General features: G+C 39.7%; 3 protein-coding genes across 3 annotated transcripts; 2 read left to right on the top strand and 1 right to left on the bottom strand.

Annotated features, from left to right (window-relative positions):
- Nucleotides 1-729: 729 nt before the first annotated feature.
- On the bottom strand, nt 730-2,352 carry LOC133199971 (zinc finger MYM-type protein 1-like). Its single transcript, XM_061335750.1, has one exon. It carries the CDS (start codon nt 2,350-2,352, stop codon nt 730-732), a length of 1,623 nt encoding a protein of 540 aa, XP_061191734.1.
- A 7,669-nt stretch (nt 2,353-10,021) lies between these two features.
- On the top strand, nt 10,022-12,816 carry LOC133199970 (uncharacterized). Its single transcript, XM_061335749.1, has 2 exons — nt 10,022-10,511; nt 10,607-12,816. Exons 1-2 carry the CDS (start codon nt 10,022-10,024, stop codon nt 12,814-12,816), a joined length of 2,700 nt encoding a protein of 899 aa, XP_061191733.1.
- Nucleotides 12,817-12,942: 126 nt separating this feature from the next.
- LOC133199968 (uncharacterized) lies at nt 12,943-15,528 on the top strand. The gene is made up of 2 exons (XM_061335748.1): nt 12,943-15,216; nt 15,459-15,528. Exon 1 carries the CDS (start codon nt 12,943-12,945, stop codon nt 14,791-14,793), a length of 1,851 nt encoding a protein of 616 aa, XP_061191732.1. The 3' UTR covers nt 14,794-15,216; nt 15,459-15,528.
- Nucleotides 15,529-16,471: the final 943 nt, after the last annotated feature.

Raw genomic sequence — 16,471 nt, 5'->3', positions numbered from 1 at the left:
ATCTAATATATATAAGATTTATAAATTCTAACTCGGTCTAAGGACGCGTAAAGGGGGGCATTTCACAATCTTTTTTTGTAATTGTTTGAACACGTACATGTTATACAAGAGAAAGCAATAACGATATTATACCGCAAATATTCACCATCATAACAGCCTTAAAACAACAATCAAAACACATGAATTAAACATCAACGTAAAATAAACAGGGGCGTAGCTAGACGAAAATGATGTGCACGCCAAAAAAGGCAGGGGGTCTGGGGGCCGCCTTGAGGCCCCCAGTGGCGTAGCTAGACGAAAATGATGTGCACGCCAAAAAAGGCAGGGAGTCTGGGGGCCGCCTTGAGGCCCCCAGTGGCTGATGGGGGCCCAGGGGGCGAAGCCCCCGGAAGCTCCTGGGTTTTCACGTTTAGACTGAACAAAATTTACGGTATTTTTAAATATATAACGTATGCTACGAGATGAAGTCAACTTCGCGATATTTTGATTTATGACACCAAAAATAATAGATCTATTAATATTTAAAAATTATTTGTTTTTTTTTTTTTTTTTTAATAAAATCAAGTGCATTGTCTGAATTTTTGTGATTACTTTAAAAAGGTATTTTTAGTTCCATTTTTTGTCTAATTTTTAAAAAATGAAAATAAAACAAAACAATTTCAATCCAGCAAATTTAATTTCCCCAAAACGCGCGGCGTCATGTTTCGTGTTTTATCGTTTAGCCTTTACCTAAAATTCTCCAAAATCCATTTTTCTGAATTTAGCATTAACAAATTGTTCCATTGCTTTTTCTATATCAATTTTAAAATCTCTGTGAATATGGAGAAGTCCAAGCGATGACAATCTGTCACATATCATAGTGGAACGGACGTACGTTTTCAGTCGCCGCAAAACGCTGAAGGACCTCTCTGCAGTTGCGCTTGCTACCGGCATGGTTAGCAATATGAATAAAATGGACTCTATTGTTGGATATAGCGCTGAATTAATAGAATCTAATGTACTGCAAAGTGTGCGCGGTTTCTCATCTTGCGCCGTCAATCCCCATTTTGTGCGCCAACGGGCAACTTCTCTCCTAAACTCTTCCAAAGACAATATGATATCGTCCTGAAAGGCATTGTATATGGCTGCAATATGTTCATTGGTAATATTTTCTAAATATATGGGAAGAAGGTGTTGCGCCATGAAACGATCCTCGGATTTAAGTAGTCGCGAATCGAGTTCCATAATAACGTGATCCACAAATGGATAATACAATGAAATGCGCCAATACTGTCGGGGAGTATCAGCTTGGTGATTGACTCTCCCTGTCTGTCTTCCACACCGTCTTGGCATACTTCCATCCACTTGTAGCGGTGCAGCTAAATCTAATGCCACCTGATACAACTCGTCCCAAACTGAATCATCTTCCCTTTCCTGCCTCAGCATCTCAACAACAACTCTACACTCCTTGACTGCCTCAAGTAGATAGCATTCGACTCCCTGTAAGAAAAGAGAAAGGTGAACAGTGCTTTGTAGGACGTGCTCGGCAACAACTAGACCAATGATAAAATCAAATCTCGTAACTGCGTTAACCTGCTGTCCTCCTTTATCATCACCTTGGTCGTGCAAACTCTCAAGCGCATGTACAACTACCGGAAAAGATGTCTTGAAAGTGAACAAAGCATCCGCACGACTTGTCCATCTTGTCTCACATAAAGTCCGAAGCTTAGTTCTCTTTTCCATTTTTTCTTTCGTTGCCTCGTCTGCTTCCAATTCATCAAAGAAAGCCTGTAGCTTCTTTGATGAATAATCAAAAGAAAATGCAATTTCTTGAACGGTGGTCATTACGCTGCGAATCGACTTGTTACTGCAACTGTGCATAACGGCTAAGTTCAGACAGTGGGATTTGCAATGTACATATAGCGCACCTGGTACAACCTGCCGTGTTCTTGCCTGTACCCCACTGTACTTTCCAGACATATTGGCTGCTCCATCATACCCTTGAGCTCTCATTTTTGCAATATCAATACCAGCCCCTTGAAGAGTTTGAATCAAAAGTTCGGCTAGATGTTCACCTTCTGTGCTACGTGCCGTAACAAAGTCAAGAAAATCCTCTTTAATAGATATTTCATTGCTCACTTGATCCCGAACCAAGTAACGTAGGCAAACAGAAAGCTGTTCTCGAGTCGCAGTATCTGTGGTTTCATCAGCTATGAGCGCAAAACATTTACTCTTGTTGCAATCAGCAACAATGGCAGTTCGGATTTGGTTTGCTAGCAAATTTATAATTTCATTTTGAATGTCAGGGGATGTGTAGAGAGTTTTGCGATTCCCTGAAAGATGTTCAGCAAGTATTTCATCACCCTGCGCCATAGAATGCAATATTGCTATGAAATTACTGCGTTCCAGAACGTGTCCACGGATGGGTATATTTTGCTTTCCACAAAGCAGAAGTACTTCCATAATTTTCTTCAAAATATGACGATTTTTTGAAACTTAGGCCTTTCTAAATGTTGATAATTTATACAAGATGGGCTCTTCATCGCCATCTTTAGAGTAAATTCGTATGAATTCCTCGGCCATTGTTTGGTATGTGTAATGTGGTGAATTTTCCCTAAGGTGACGTTTGATGAAACCTGGTAAGTTTGACCAATCTGTAACTTTATTTATGAAAAGTTTTTCTTTGCATTCTTTTCGGCCAAACAAAACACATGGACCACAGTATAGGGCATCATCTCGAATGCTGTATCGTAACCAAGGGTGATCTAGAAGCCATTTAGCAGATAAACGGCGTCGACGATTTCCAAAGTCCCTTTGGAAGCAATAACAAAAAATCACACTGGCATTGGATTTCTTAGTACCATAACGTAGATACTTATTTTAGAAATGTCATAAAAATGAATGACGAAGATATTCAGGTTACATGTACTATAATGTCAACAATCTTTAATTTCCTTTTTATTTCCCTACAACTGTCAAGAGATCTTTTTCATTATTGGTTTAATATTTACCTTGCAGGAAAGTCGAAAGTGTGGGGATTTTCCCATTTACATGTCAAAATCTTCATTTTTGTTTCCTTCACAAGCAGTTCGGAGTCGTCTAACGTGGCAATATCTGGGTAGGGTGGGAGGCTTGCAGAAATCGTCGAAGATGAACATGATGGAGGTGATTCCTTCGAAGGGGTTGATGCCCCTGAATCATTATCGGGGATACATGTATTTTGCTCAGATTTGTCTGGTGTTGAAACCGGTTTCGTAACCTTACTGAAAAACCGGTCTATAGTTTGATTCGACTGCTTTGATTTGGGTTTCGTTTCGGGTGTTTTTGACATTATTGATTAGTTTGTATAATACGTACCATGCCAGTCATTTCATTATCGGAAATACAGTTACGCGCATTTAAATTGGAATTTTTATGAAAACAGTTTGTAAATCCGGATTAACTATAGGTATTACATATATAACGTTAGGCCTGCAGGCATAGTAAGTTTACACGGAATCTTTTAGGAATTTAATTTTTTATATGACGATATAATCATTTTTTTAATACTAAATTTTATAAAAATGCACAGTAATTTTTTTTTTGCACTAAAAGATGTGCACGCCATGGCGTGCTGGCGTATAGGCAGCTACGCCCCTGATAAATCTACATGTGATGTGAAAGGAATGTAAAAGTAACTAGAGCGAGCTCGTTGCAAAGCAACGAATAGGTCTTCCGTTGGAGCTGCGGAAGGAAGTAGTGACCTTGAGTCAAGGTCATGCCACATTCTAAAGTTATACATGTAAGCAATCTTGTAAGGGGAAGCAACTTACAATATTTCGCTAGGAAAAACTGTAAAGGAATGTACGTGACCTTGAACATTCCAAATGCCTTGTGTCAAACCATGACACAGTCTCGTCATAAAACCCAATCTGTGTGTTACCGACTTGAAAAGTTCACAGTGACACGTCATGTTCTTTTAGTCCATACATACAGTCAAAACATCTTATCCTTAGTGACCTTGAACTTGAGTCAAGGCCATGTCACACTCTGCATGATACCAGCAATGTTTCACTAGTACAAATACGGTAGCGAAATTACAGTTTCTCTGTCAGTGACCTTGACTCGACCAAATGACCTTGCATCAAGGCCATAACACACACTGGTTAAAAGCAATCCCAGTCTGTGAGTTTCTGAATGGATAAGTTCAGCCATGTTTTTTCAGATCATACAGCGAGTCGGAATAATTTGTTAGGTTCAACATAATGATTAAAAAATTCATTGAGAATGTTTATGCTCAGTTTGGATAAGTAGTAAAACGTGGAGATCGGTCCTTTGGATGAGACCGTATAAGGTCTCGTGTCGGGGTAAGTGCTAGCGTGAAAAGGATCTCTCATGCTATAAATTTTGAATTTACCGGGTGGCAGTAAATACTGACAACCGGTAAGTTCAAAATTTACAACATGACAGATCCATGGCACTTGATTCTACCTCTGATTTCAAAAGATTTGCACTGTTCCTGATTTGTATTGTTTGAATGGTCTTTTAAGCTTGAATGCTGCACAGGTGCTTGTGGACAGGACCCCCCCCCCCCAATATACACCCCGGGGTCCAAGAATATTTTTATTCGTCTTTTTCCATAAATTAATCTTCTAGTACACATTTACAATGTACTCCATATGAAAAATCCATAAAAATAACGTAGAATTAACGTTTTATTACAAAAACCACACCCGCGGTATTATGAAATAGAGAAGGTAAGTCACTTCCATTTGTTAACACTGGACCCCTCTTGGATATCAGGCCTAAAATATCATATACATGTACCTACCACATGTCACCAAAATATGTTATTATATCTTGTTTCATCGTCGCAAGCCACGGGTTTTGTGTCCATTCTATTTCCACAAACCCGTGGCTGCCTCCTTCAAATTTCTCTCGTTCTCATGAATATTAATAACATACATTCAACCAATGGAATAACATCTGACGCTTCAAGTCAGAACCAATGAAAATGATCAGTCTATCTTGTATTTGGATGTAACCATAACCACGAGCTGTACATCAACTTTGGTTCGAATTTCCTTTCTTAACGAGTAACGCTATTCAGCGTTCTCACACAACGTCTACATTCGAATCTTAATAGAGAAATCTATTGAATTAAATCTACCGTGTTTTTGTGTACATGTTGTGCATGTTTCACGCCGAGGTGCCTCATTAAATCGCCTTTTCGCAAGGGCATACACTTTGTAGACCTTGACCATTTTTTGAATATGCATAACGGAAGCATTCCTTAACTTGAAAAGTGCTGCTGCTTTCCTGAAATCGAGAGCATTACTGAATAAATATTTAAAATACCTGGTAAAGGTCAAACATATTTCGACTAGAGCTAAATAACTTGAAATTAAAACTAATAAAAGGCGAATTCTATTTAAAGCAGCAGCACTTTTTATAAACCACATGTTATGTAGTAGAAACAATTAATTACTGAAATTTTTAATTCTAACTAGGGTATGCCCTTGCGATTTTGAAATTCGTTTATGACCTATATACAGTACACATTACATGCATGTATCACGTGACTGTCAAATAACATGACCAAACCGAATTCCGTACAGAGCGGGTAATACAATGCTATTTCAATTAAAATTAAAGTCATGTGATAATATAATAGCTTTACAAAAATAAATTCAGTTTAAAAAGGTATATGTATATATATGCATGTTAATATTCCGTTGCTTTCTTTGTAGTACGCCTTAACAGTCCTGCGTAGAGCGTATGCTCTAAGAGTCGCGAAGTAAGGAGTTGTTCCTCAGGCCCCTGGGGGGCAGGGGCTATGAATTTCACAATTTTTACTCCCCTTCACCCATAGATGCTATATGCCAAATTTGGTTGAAATTGGTTCAGTGGTTCTAGAGAAGAAGATAAAAATGTTCAAAGGTTTACGAACGACGTACGACGACGGACAAAAAAGGATAGCAATAGGTCACCTGAGTGACTCGGGTGACCTAAAAAGACACAGCAGATAAAATGAAAGCTGGGAAATATTATAAAATCATCAATAGCACTTATCAATCAATCAATCGGACATGAGCTGAAAGCTGATTGTATGGTATGTGTTTTACAAAACCAACCAGAAACATCAATTCTTAAAAATATTCATTTTACTGGGTTTATTTTAAACTCTTTAAATTTTTCGAAAAAAGTTTCGTTCGTCATTATTTCCTACCTTACAAAATTAAGAAGTTACTTTTTTTAAAGACTCATTCACAGCGAGGCTGAATAAAAAACAGTACAAGACTTTTTCGAGCCCAAGCTTTACTCCATGTCGGAGGCCTCCGCCCTGCCAAATGGCCCAAGACTTTCACTTGCTCCCGTACAAGTGAAAAGTGTAAGTTAATCTCTCTCTCTCTCTCTCTGGAATATGTGTATAATACAGATTTTCAAAATTTAGGTCGGAGATATCACGCAAGTGTCTAGCGGGTTGAAAAGAAGAGAAGACCAAATATGCATGGGAGGAAGAACAGCCCTCCTTACCCCCTGGGGTATTATTTCTCTCTGCTGGACGTTCATACATAGAAGATTGACCGTCCATAACCAAAGGAATATAGCCGATGTCAAAATTTTAACCGGCCATATTGTGTAATCTATTTATTTAGCGTAAAAATCTATTCATTATATTTTTTCTTACGATAAGCTTTACGAGTTCTATTGACCATTGACACCTATGACGTTTCAGTACCACGTGACCCCTATCTAATTAGTGGAAATTTTTACTTCGAGGACCCTATTTTACGGGCGTTTTATCGTCAAACTACGGCTGTTTTCAACATTATTTCAAAAATTAAACGATAATTATATGTTTCAAGAATATAATAGTGTTTCATTTTTAAGAAATTTAGATACGTGATAAAAACCCTTTAAGGTGTGTCACTCGTCAGCTTTTTAGAAAAGTTCATTCAGAACCTTTAACTTCAAAACTATTTATTACAATTCAATTTTTATAACATATTTAAATGAAACAATGCAAATTATTCAACATTCAATTAAAAAACTGCTCTCAAATTCATAAAGAAGCAAGATTTATGAGGGACTTTTTCTTGTGGTGGAAGGATATTTTGAAGAAAATTCTTCAAATCTACACATTTGTCAAATTTATTATCTTGGAACTTAAGCCCCTCATACTTTTACTTAGAGAATATTTTCGTTATGATATAAAGCAGAATTTGTCCAAAATCTTGTACGTGAAAAGAAGAAAACACTTGCTGTGGCCTTCAACTCGACATTTAGATATATCGATGACGTATTGTCAATTAACAATGGCTATTTCCATTCTTATGTCGATACGATATATCCTTGTGAACTTGAGATAAAAGATACCACAGAGTCTGACACATCTGTTTCATATTTGGATATTTTACTTGAAAAAGACGTTAATGGTAATCTAACAACCAAGCTTCATGATAAACGTGATGACTTTAACTTTTCAATCGTCAACTTCCCTTACTTATGCAGCAATATACTTTCATAACCTGCATACGGGGTATATATCTCTCAGTTGATTCGATACGCAAGAGCATGCTCTACGTATGTACAATTTCTAAAACGAGGTAAATTATTGACAAATAAGTTGATGAAAAAAGAATATCAGCTGTCTCGTTTAAAGTCATCATTTTGTAAGTTCTATGGTCGATACAATGACCTTGTCAGCAAATACAATTTATCATTGAGTCAAATGCTGACTGATGTTTTTCACACTAATTGTTAGGCCATTATTTACACACTGAATTGTCGACGGATTTTTCCGTTATTTCCCGATCATGACAAGGAGCACACGGCGGGTGTGACCGGTCGGCAGGGGATGCTCACTCCTCCATGGCACCTGATCCCACCTCTGATGTTTGGAGGTCCGTGTTTGCTCTGCTCCTATTTTGTATTGATTAATGGACTTTTGAGCTTGAATACTGTTCGTTATCTCCATATATTTCATGCTAGGAATATTAAATATAGGTCCCAATTTATATTTTTAGAACATAGAACGAGTGCACTTATGGGCCCCGGTAAAATGTGAAAAATTGAAGAATCAAATTAAGCATAATTTTTCATCTCAGATCATTAATTGATGTAGTGGAACGAATTATCTATTTTTGTAATTCTACATCCTGAGTTAGAGTTATCGTTCGTTGTGTGGAAATGGCGCAAAGAATGCACGCTTGTTTTTGTTCCAACATGTGATTGAGCACACTGCGTCGGAGAAAGTTGGTCAAGCACCTTGTTGTAAGTGTATAATCATGTTACTTATTGTTTGCTAAAGTTACGCATATTGATATGAGATGCCTACGCAAAGTTGATTATCTTAAAGCCTGTATTCGTAGTCATTTCGAATTTCCTCAACCTTTGTTTTGGTATTTTCTGTAGTTTGTAACTCTGAGCCTCGCCACATAAATCAATTATTGAGTCTGTGTGTGTTAGTGTATGTGTGTATGCTAGTGCTTATTAGCGTTTCTTGTTTGTTGTAGTTCTTACGGCGATCTTATTGATGAAAATAAAGTCCGTTAACTAGCTGCCGAGTTTTGTGGTCATTACGGGGGCAGTACAGTAAGAAAACAAGTCGACGGTTTCAAGATGCAGAATCTCGAAGATGTCCAAAAGGAAGGAACAGTCAGTCCTACCACAGGAAAGAGAACACGGGTACTCACAGAGAGAGGACAGGAAAACCACACAACACAAGTAAGGAAGTTCGAGAGAACTTTAAAGGAAGTGAAATACATGATAGAAGAAGAAAAAATTAATATTTCAAGAGCTAGAAGACAAGAGTGATGTGATTACTCTTCACCAGTGCCTAAGGAGAACTGAGTCAGCCTTATCAAGATACTCAATGATTTCGCAGGACTTCATAGACTATCTTGACAGAACGAACACTGAGGAGACACTAACACAAGCATCAACAGAACGTTTCATTAGAGAAACCGTGATTACAAGAACTGGAATCCTATTGCAGCATATTCAGGAAACAATATCGAAAACTAAACGACTGCACCCTCCAACACCTGAAAACCCAGAATTTGCTATCTCACAACTAGAAACCATACCAAGTGTAAAGCCCAAAATTGAACCCCAGTCAACGATGACGGATCCTGAATCGCACATAGTGACGACATCTAAGGTAAAGGCTCCAGGATCAGCAGCAAAGTCTTTACGTTCCAAACGCAGCTCAAGCATTTTCAGTTCTTTGTCATCTTCTGGCTTGATAATGCAACAAAAGGCAAAGGCTGAGGCAGCAAAGGCCAAACTCAAATTTGTCAACCAAGAAGCGAACTTACAAAGGGAGCTCCTGGTTCTCACGGCCCAGAAAGAAGCAGCTATAGCTGAAGCAGAACTGAATGCCATGCTTGAAGAGGTTGAAGGATCCAGCGTTGAAGATCTGAGTGAAATTCAACTAGAGAGAACAAAGAACTTTATCAACGAACAGAATCATGCACTTCGTTCAAGTGAGCATACTCCAAGCCAAAATACACCTGCTATGCCAGAACACATTGAATCGCTTGAGCCTCAGCAAGGCCAAGTTGACATGAAAGGGCCTCTACCAGGCCAGTTTAGTTTCGCTAGTATGCCTATCCCAGGTCATGTTGACATCTCGCCTCCTCCTCCAGAACAAGGATTTAAACAGTATAAATCTACTCCAATGAATCCTCATGCACCTTCTTTCATGCCAGAACTGCCACCATCTAGACTCATCCACGAACCTGCACAGAGCAATTATCAAAATCATGGGATGGCCAGTGAATTAACCAAGTTTTTGTTGAAAAAAGATCTACTTACGTCCAGATTCTCCAACTTCAATGACCGACCTGAAAATTATTCTCTCTGGAAAACCTCCTTCAAAGCTGTGACTTCTGAGTTAGAAGCTACCCCTCTGGAATAGTCAGATCTACTAGTTAAGTGGTTAGGACCGGAGTCGTCCAAATTTGCACAAAGCATAAGAATATCAAACATAGGGGATCCTAGGAGGGCATTAGCGAAAATATGGGAGAGATTAGAAGAGAGGTATGGGGCTGCCGAGATGGTAGAGATGTCATTAAAGACTAAGGTTGGTAACTTTCCTAAAATAACAGTAAAGGATAGCAAGAAGTTATATGATCTCTATGATGTGCTGATGGAAATAGAAGCAGTGAAGCAAGATCCAAAATACAAACAACTTCTGAGTTATTATGATTCGTCAGCTGGTATCATCCCAATAGTACACAAATTACCTGTCCATCTACAAGGAAAGTGGAGCGACAGGGCAACGAAATATAAGAGGGCACACGATGTAGGGTTTCCACCATTCAATGTGTTTTGTGATTTCATCAAAGATATGAGTTTGATGTTAAATGATCCAGGCCTTACATTTTGTACGGAGAGTTCTAGTTCGTCAAGAACAACCAGACCACTCACTGAAATCCGCAAACAGTCTACAGTGTACACCAGGAAAACAGAAGTGCAGGGAGATTTGGAACAAGGGCGATTACTGAAGTGTCCCATTCATCATTCCAACCATTCTTTGAACAAATGTAGAGAATTCCTCAAAAACCATTCAGAGACAGAAAGAAGATCATACGTGACAAGAACATCTGTTTCAAATGTTGTCTGACCACAACTCATACAGCAAAGGACTGCCAAGCCTCTGTTCGCTGCGAAGACTGTGGAAGTCAGCGTCATGCAACAGCACTTCATATGGTTGAGAGCAACAAAGTAAGTCAAGTGCAGAGTACAGCAGTCAAAGAGTCTTTACATGTCACACCCGAGAAAGAGCATGGCGGGGAGCCTGCCAATGATCTTGTCTCCAAATGCACCCAGCTGTGTGGTCAGAACTTTAATGGACGATCCTGCGCTAAGACTGTGTTAGTACAAATCTTTCCAAAAGGACATCCTAACAAGGCAGTGAAAGTATATGCCATCCTAGATGACCAAAGCAACAAGACTCTTGGTACTTCAGCTCTTTTTGATGCGCTGGGTGTTGCTGATGACAAGTTCGAATACTCGCTGTCTTCCTGTGCTGGAAAGGTTCTGTTGTCAGCACGACGAGCTAATGATCTCTGTATCCAGCCTTGTGATGGTGGAGAGACATTTGATTTGCCGCCAGTGATCGAGTGTGACAATATGCCCAATGATCGATCAGAAATCCCAACACCAGAAATAGCCAGATATTATGAGCATCTGCATCATATTGCATGCCATATACCAGAACTGGATCAGTCAGCAGAAATAAGCCTCCTTGTTGGTCGAGATCTGCCCGAGGTTCATCATGTAAAGAGTCAGGCAATTGGTCCCAGGCAAACACCATTCGCACAAGAATTACCTTTGGGATGGGTGATAATTGGTGAAGTGTGCCTTGGACGATTTCATTCATCCAGAACCATCCAAGTGTCCAAAACATTTCTGTCTAAGGATAGAAGACAAACTATTCTACAACCTTGTGAAAACACACTGAATATCAAGGAAATCCATGGCGGTCTGTCCAAAGAGCATTTTGGTACAAATAGCGGTATATTTGTCAAAACCAAGGATGATGACAAGTTAGGCTTGTCTGTAGATGATAGAGAGTTCTTGACATTCATGGACAAATCCTTCAAGAAGAACAGCAATGGTCATTGGACAGCGCCCTTACCATTCAAGGAGCAACGACCTGTCTTACCTAACAACAAAGTCCTAGCCTTGAAACGAGCCCATTCCTTGGATGTTAGCCTGAAGAAGAATCCCACTAAGCGAGACCATATGGTTTCCTTCATGAAAGGCGTTATAGGTAGAGGAGCAGCAGAAGTCGCACCACCGATTTCAGAAGGCAGAGAATGCTGGTATCTGCCCTTATTTGGGGTATATCACCCCAGAAAACCTGATAAAATTCGAGGCGTTTTTGACTCTTCAGTGGTGTACCAAGGAATGTCACTCAATAGCGTCTTGTTGACAGGTCCTAACTTAACGAATAGTCTGCTTGGAGTCTTGCTGCGTTTCCGCAGAGATCAGATAGCAGTGATAGCCGATATAGAACAAATGTTCTATTCATTCTATGTAAATGAAGAGCACCGCGATCTCCTGAGATTCTTATGGTATCGCAACAACAACCCAGAGGATGAGCTGATAGACTACCGCATGCGAGTGCATGTGTTCGGCAACACTCCATCACCAGCTGTAGCTACGTATGGATTACGTAAGGCTGTTAAAAACAGTGATAAAGATGTTAGGGATTTTGTTGAAAGGAACTTCTATGTTGATGATGGGCTGGTTTCTGTTCCAACCACAGAGGAAGCTATTGAACTAGTGAAGAAAACACAACAAGTATTGAAGGACCAAGGGAGCATTAGATTACACAAAATCGCATCTAATAGTGTAACAGTTATGAATGCATTTCCCACTCAGGACTTGGAGAAGAGCTTATCCCAAGTCAACATTGGATCGGATGCGTTACCAGCACAGCAAAGCCTCGGCCTGTCATGGGATCTCAACTCGGACACCTTTACCTTTAACAGCCAATTAGAAGATAAACCATTCACCCAAAGAGGACTCCTTTCTACCCTAAATAGTTTATTCGACCCGATGGGTTTCATAGCACCCCTAGTCATCACAGGGAGAATTTTGGCCAGGAACATTTGCAGTACAAACGCTGCATGGGACGATGACTTACCTGATACTTACCGGCAGGAGTGGGAGAATTGGAAACAATCTCTGCATGGCCTTAGTCACTTTAGTATCCCTCGGATGTTCATGCTCGATTCTCTCAGCAAGGCAGACAAACCTGAGATACATATCTATTCAGATGCCTCTGAGAAAGCAATAGCAGCGGTTGCCTTTGTTAAGGATTCTGAAAGTGGAAAATAAGGCTTCATCTTAGGTAAAGCAAAGCTTGCACCTCAACTTGGACACACAATACCGCGCCTTGAGTTATGTGCCGCAGTCCTGGCAACAGAGATAGGAGACATCATTGGACAAAACTTAGATGTTCCAATGGAGAACATAAATTACTTCACAGACAGTAAAGTTGTTTTAGGGTACTTGAACAACAATACCAGGCGTTTCTATACCTATGTAAGCAATAGAGTCGCAATCATTCATGGGCGCTCTCAGCCCCAACAGTGGAAGTACATCTCAACTTCTCGGAACCCTGCTGATGTTGGGACAAGAGGCGTCTCCTGCGTTAAGGAACTAGCGGAAGGTATTTGGATTCGAGGACTTCCTCTTAGCGAAAATGATGACGACCATCAATGCGCAAGGTCAGATACTTACCAGCTTTTTGATCCAGACAACGATTGTGAAGTAAGACCATGTGTCAAAACCACAAAGACTTCCACAGAGGAGTTATCAAGTCAGATATTATCTAAGTTTGAAAAATTCTCCAGCTGGCAGAGGTTAGTAATTGCTGTCACTGTGTTAAAGAGAGCAGGAAGGATCTTCAAGGAGAAAATCAGACTTTCCTCAAAGAAAATGTGGGAGCAATCGAGAGATTTTATCATTACAATGGTTCAGAGAGATGCATACTCAATGGAAATGCGGTGTCTACAACATCACAGACCACTACCCAAAGGAAGTCCTCTTATGCACCTTAACCCATATCTGGATAATTCTGGGTTATTGCGAGTCGGTGGACGACTCAACCAAAGCGACCTTCCAGAGGGAACGAAAAATCCAGTTCTACTCCCAAAGAAATCCTTTTTGTCAAGGCTTCTGGTCTCACATTATCACGAAGAGGTTAAACACCAGGGGAGGCTGTTCACAGAGGCAGCCATTAGAAGTAATGGCTACTGGATCACGGGAGCCAAACGACTGGTTTCCTCAGTCATCAACCACTGCATTACATGCAGGCGACTGCGTGGAAAATTCCAAGAACAGATAATGAGCAACCTTCCTCTGGAACGCACTTCCACGGGACCACCATTTTCCATTGTCGGTGTTGATACATTCGGACCATGGGAGGTAGTAGCTCGTAAGACGAGAGGTGGTCTTGCTCATAGTAAAAGATGGGCCATCCTGTTCACCTGCATGGCTATACGAGCAGTGCACATTGAGCTCGTAGAGGAGATGACCAGCTCCGCCTTTATAAACGCTTTACGCCGTTTTGTGTGTATACGAGGATCTGTAAAGGAATTCTGTTCTGACCGTGGAACTAACTTTGTTGGAGCTTTAGACGCTCTGAGAGTGGATGGTGTGTTTGTAGAACAAGGACCAGTACAGGATTTTCTTCATAAGTCAGGAATAATCTGGAAGTTCAACCCTCCTCATGCTTCACATATGGGGGGTTCTTGGGAAAGGATGATAGGTATGGCCCGCAAGATCCTGGACACAATGCTTTTTCAACACAAGGGCCAACTTACCCATGAAGTCCTTCACACATTCATGTATGAAGTGTCAGCCATAATAAACTCTCGGCCAGTGACTCCAATTTCAACTGATCCCGACAATCCAATCATCATCAGTCCAGTCATGCTGCTGACTCAAAAAACCGGTTTTGACCCTGTACCTGATTTGGACGATGACGTAAAGAACCTTTACAAGACAGGGTGGAAACGTGTTTGTATGTTGTCCAACATGTTCTGGAAACGATGGAAGGGAGAATACCTGAGTGGTCTCCAAACTCGCAGAAAGTGGAACCAACAACGAGAAAATTTGAAACCAGGAGATGTAGTTCTAGTACGTGATTCCACAACTTGTCGAAATCAGTGGCCCTTGGCTCTAATCCTTCAGGTCTTTCCTTCCAAGGGTGATGGTAATGTTCGCACAGTGGAAATTCGCATGTCCAAGGATGGGAAACCGACAACTCTAGTACGTCCTATATCCGAACTCATTAGCTTAGTGAATTGACTGTGTATCTAGTCTACAACTTACAATTCTAGTCAGTTGTCATTTACTATTTTTTACATTTTGTTCCTAGTCTAGAGATGATAGTGTATTTGTATTCTAGTCATTTCATTGTTAGTATGTAATCTGGTTGTTTTGTCAAACTGGAATGAGTCGCGCGTGCAAGTTGTCTGTATATGACCTTTTATACTAGTTCTGTGTGATTGCACAATGACTGATTTACTTGTGAATTTGTGTGAAAATGGAGATATTTTACAATATCTGGCGAGGAGTGTAGTGGAACGAGTTATCTATTTTTGTAATTCTACATCCTGAGTTAGAGTTATCGTTCGTTGTGTGGAAATGGCGCAAAGAATGCACGCTTGTTTTTGTTCCAACATGTGATTGAGCACACTGCGTCGGAGAAAGTTGGTCAAGCACCTTGTTGTAAGTGTATAATCATGTTACTTATTGTTTGCTAAAGTTACGCATATTGATATGAGATGCCTACGCAAAGTTGATTATCTTAAAGCCTGTATTCGTAGTCATTTCGAATTTCCTCAACCTTTGTTTTGGTATTTTCTGTAGTTTGTAACTCTGAGCCTCGCCACATAAATCAATTATTGAGTCTGTGTGTGTTAGTGTATGTGTGTATGCTAGTGCTTATTAGCGTTTCTTGTTTGTTGTAGTTCTTACGGCGATCTTATTGATGAAAATAAAGTCCGTTAACTAGCTGCCGAGTTTTGTGGTCATTACGGGGGCAGTACAATTGATATCTAAACCATAAGATTCAACAAATATTATCTTTGAAATTCATGAATATACAAAGAGCAAAGCCTTACAATGTGGTAGGGGTCAGCCGACATTCATTATTTTCTATAGTAAATCGAGGACGGTCATTCAATTCAAAGCTTTTGTTTACTGTCAGCCTAACGTTGTGCAAACTTGTGCGAACGACAAAAAGCGCATTATACATTTATAAAACTTGTGTGGAAGTAGGAAATTTGTACAATATTAGGCTTGTACTTAAAAAGCTAAAAATGTATGAAAAGTTCAATATTTTTTCTACAGCAAACGAGAGCTATGCTATTTACCTGTATGACCTTTGCTGAACCCACCCATGGAATAAATTATTCAAGATACCGGTAGTCAGGTAAGTTCTACCCAGGTAAATATTCCTCAAAGGTGCTCACTGTGAAAGATAGCCATGTTCTGTATCATTATATCGAAGTCGTGCCGCATAGAGAAGTTTGTATGTATTTGGTTTTATGAAAAGGGGAGGGTTAGGAGAGTTTAGTGTCGTTAAAATGTCATCATACATAAAAGCGTCAAACATTTTAAACATTCATGCAAGACAATGGTACCGGGAATGAAAGCCACCTAAATACACTTTTTTCATTTCAAAATTTAAAAGAACTAATGTTAATACTTATTGTATTATTTCAAATGTAAGCGTGCAAATTTCTTAGTTTGAACACTATGCCTACATGCATCTATACAACTTCCAATTTTTTTTTCTCAGGTTAAATAGCGCAAGATTATCATTCGGAAAAGGCGCCTGTCAATGATCCACCATCAGATTGTTCAAGTGTCCGATTTAAATGTCTCCTCCCCTTGAATTAATAAACGAAACTCAAAATAGGTTCGGTACGACTTTTCCGGATTTGGGGTATCTTTTGGCATTTAAAAATCTTCATTTGTT

Source organism: Saccostrea echinata, unplaced genomic scaffold (genome assembly GCF_033153115.1).
Source record: "Saccostrea echinata isolate AGI-Se365-2 ecotype Australia unplaced genomic scaffold, CSIRO_AGI_Sech_v1 ptg000036l, whole genome shotgun sequence".
Classification (NCBI taxonomy): domain Eukaryota; kingdom Metazoa; phylum Mollusca; class Bivalvia; order Ostreida; family Ostreidae; genus Saccostrea; species Saccostrea echinata.
Note: the sequence above shows the minus strand (reverse complement) of the source record. Positions and strands in the feature narration are given on the sequence as shown.

Coding starts and splice junctions, on each gene's coding strand:
- LOC133199968 (XM_061335748.1), top strand. CDS start 12,943: ATGGAGAACATAAATTACTTCACAGACAGTAAAGTTGTTTTAGGGTAC.
- LOC133199970 (XM_061335749.1), top strand. CDS start 10,022: ATGGTAGAGATGTCATTAAAGACTAAGGTTGGTAACTTTCCTAAAATA. Junction 10,512..10,606: donor CAACCATTCTTTGAACAAAT/GTAGAGAATTCC, acceptor CAACTCATACAG/CAAAGGACTGCCAAGCCTCT.
- LOC133199971 (XM_061335750.1), bottom strand. CDS start 2,352: ATGGCGCAGGGTGATGAAATACTTGCTGAACATCTTTCAGGGAATCGC.